The following is an 889-nucleotide window of genomic DNA, read 5'->3' as shown; positions in this document are numbered from 1 at the left end:
GCGGCGGGCGGGCGGCCGTGCGCGCGGACCGCCGCAGTCATGGGGCTGCAGCCCCTGGAGTTCAGCGACTGCTACCTCGACAGCCCGTGGTTCAGGGAGAGGATCCGCGCCCACGAAGCGGAGCTCGAGAAGACCAACAAGTTCATCAAAGAGCTCATCAAGGACGGGAAGAACCTCATTGCGGCAACCAAGAGTAAGCCGGGACCTGGGCGCGGGCGTGCTTCGGCGCGGCAGGGCGGGGAGGAGCCTCTCCTGGACAGAGACCGACTGTCCCGTGCCCGGGGCCAGCAGCCGGAGGAACAGCCTTGAGGTTCATTCGGGACCTTGGAGGCCCAGGTTCAGCCCTCCCCGGCTCCCAGGCAGGCGGTCGCGAATCTTCTTTCCCGCTCCTACCCCTTTGCGGCCAGGAGCCAGGAGCGGTGCAAGGGGGAGCTGCCCGGGGGTCAGACGACCCCAGCCGGGTGCCCCTCGTTGCCCGCGTTCCCCGCTAGACCGCCCAAGGGCAGGTTTTTTTTACACTCTGAAGCTTCTCATAGCCCGTACCAAGCAGAAACATTAGTTTTACTAGTTTTGTCTCCTGATCTCTCAAAACTTCCCTGGGAATTCTTTGAAAACGTGGGTGTTGAATCCTCGCAAGCAGTCTTGTCCCAGATCTAGCACTGAGCTAAACCAGAAAGTCCACCTGGCGTTGCGCTGCTTTCTGCACATTCCTTCCCTTCTCCCGCGGTGAGGAGGGGCTCAAACATTGGGGCTTTTAAGGGTAGCAGAGGGCCTGCCCTCTGGCCCAAGGGAGCGCAGCAGCCAGCAGATACAGAATTACACCCAATCATGCTGGATTCCTTTCTCCCCTTACTTTATCTTTTAAAAAACTCGGAAGTGAAGTGGCTAC

At 60.1% G+C, this 889-nt stretch overlaps 1 protein-coding gene across 2 annotated transcripts in view; it reads left to right on the top strand.

Annotated features, from left to right (window-relative positions):
* Positions 1–6: 6 nt before the first annotated feature.
* ARHGAP10 (Rho GTPase activating protein 10) overlaps positions 7–889 on the top strand; it is a 242,147-nt gene continuing 241,264 nt past the window's right edge. For both annotated transcript variants that reach the window (XM_025042863.1, XM_006906273.3), the window contains exon 1: positions 7–193. In XM_025042863.1, coding sequence (XP_024898631.1) covers positions 40–193 — 154 coding nt within the window. In that variant the 5' untranslated portion in view covers positions 7–39. The remainder of the gene's footprint in view (positions 194–889) is intronic.

The sequence above is a fragment of the Pteropus alecto genome, unplaced genomic scaffold (assembly GCF_000325575.1).
Source record: "Pteropus alecto unplaced genomic scaffold, ASM32557v1 scaffold50, whole genome shotgun sequence".
Taxonomy (NCBI): Eukaryota; Metazoa; Chordata; class Mammalia; order Chiroptera; family Pteropodidae; genus Pteropus; species Pteropus alecto.
This window is presented reverse-complemented; position numbering and strand designations above follow the sequence as displayed.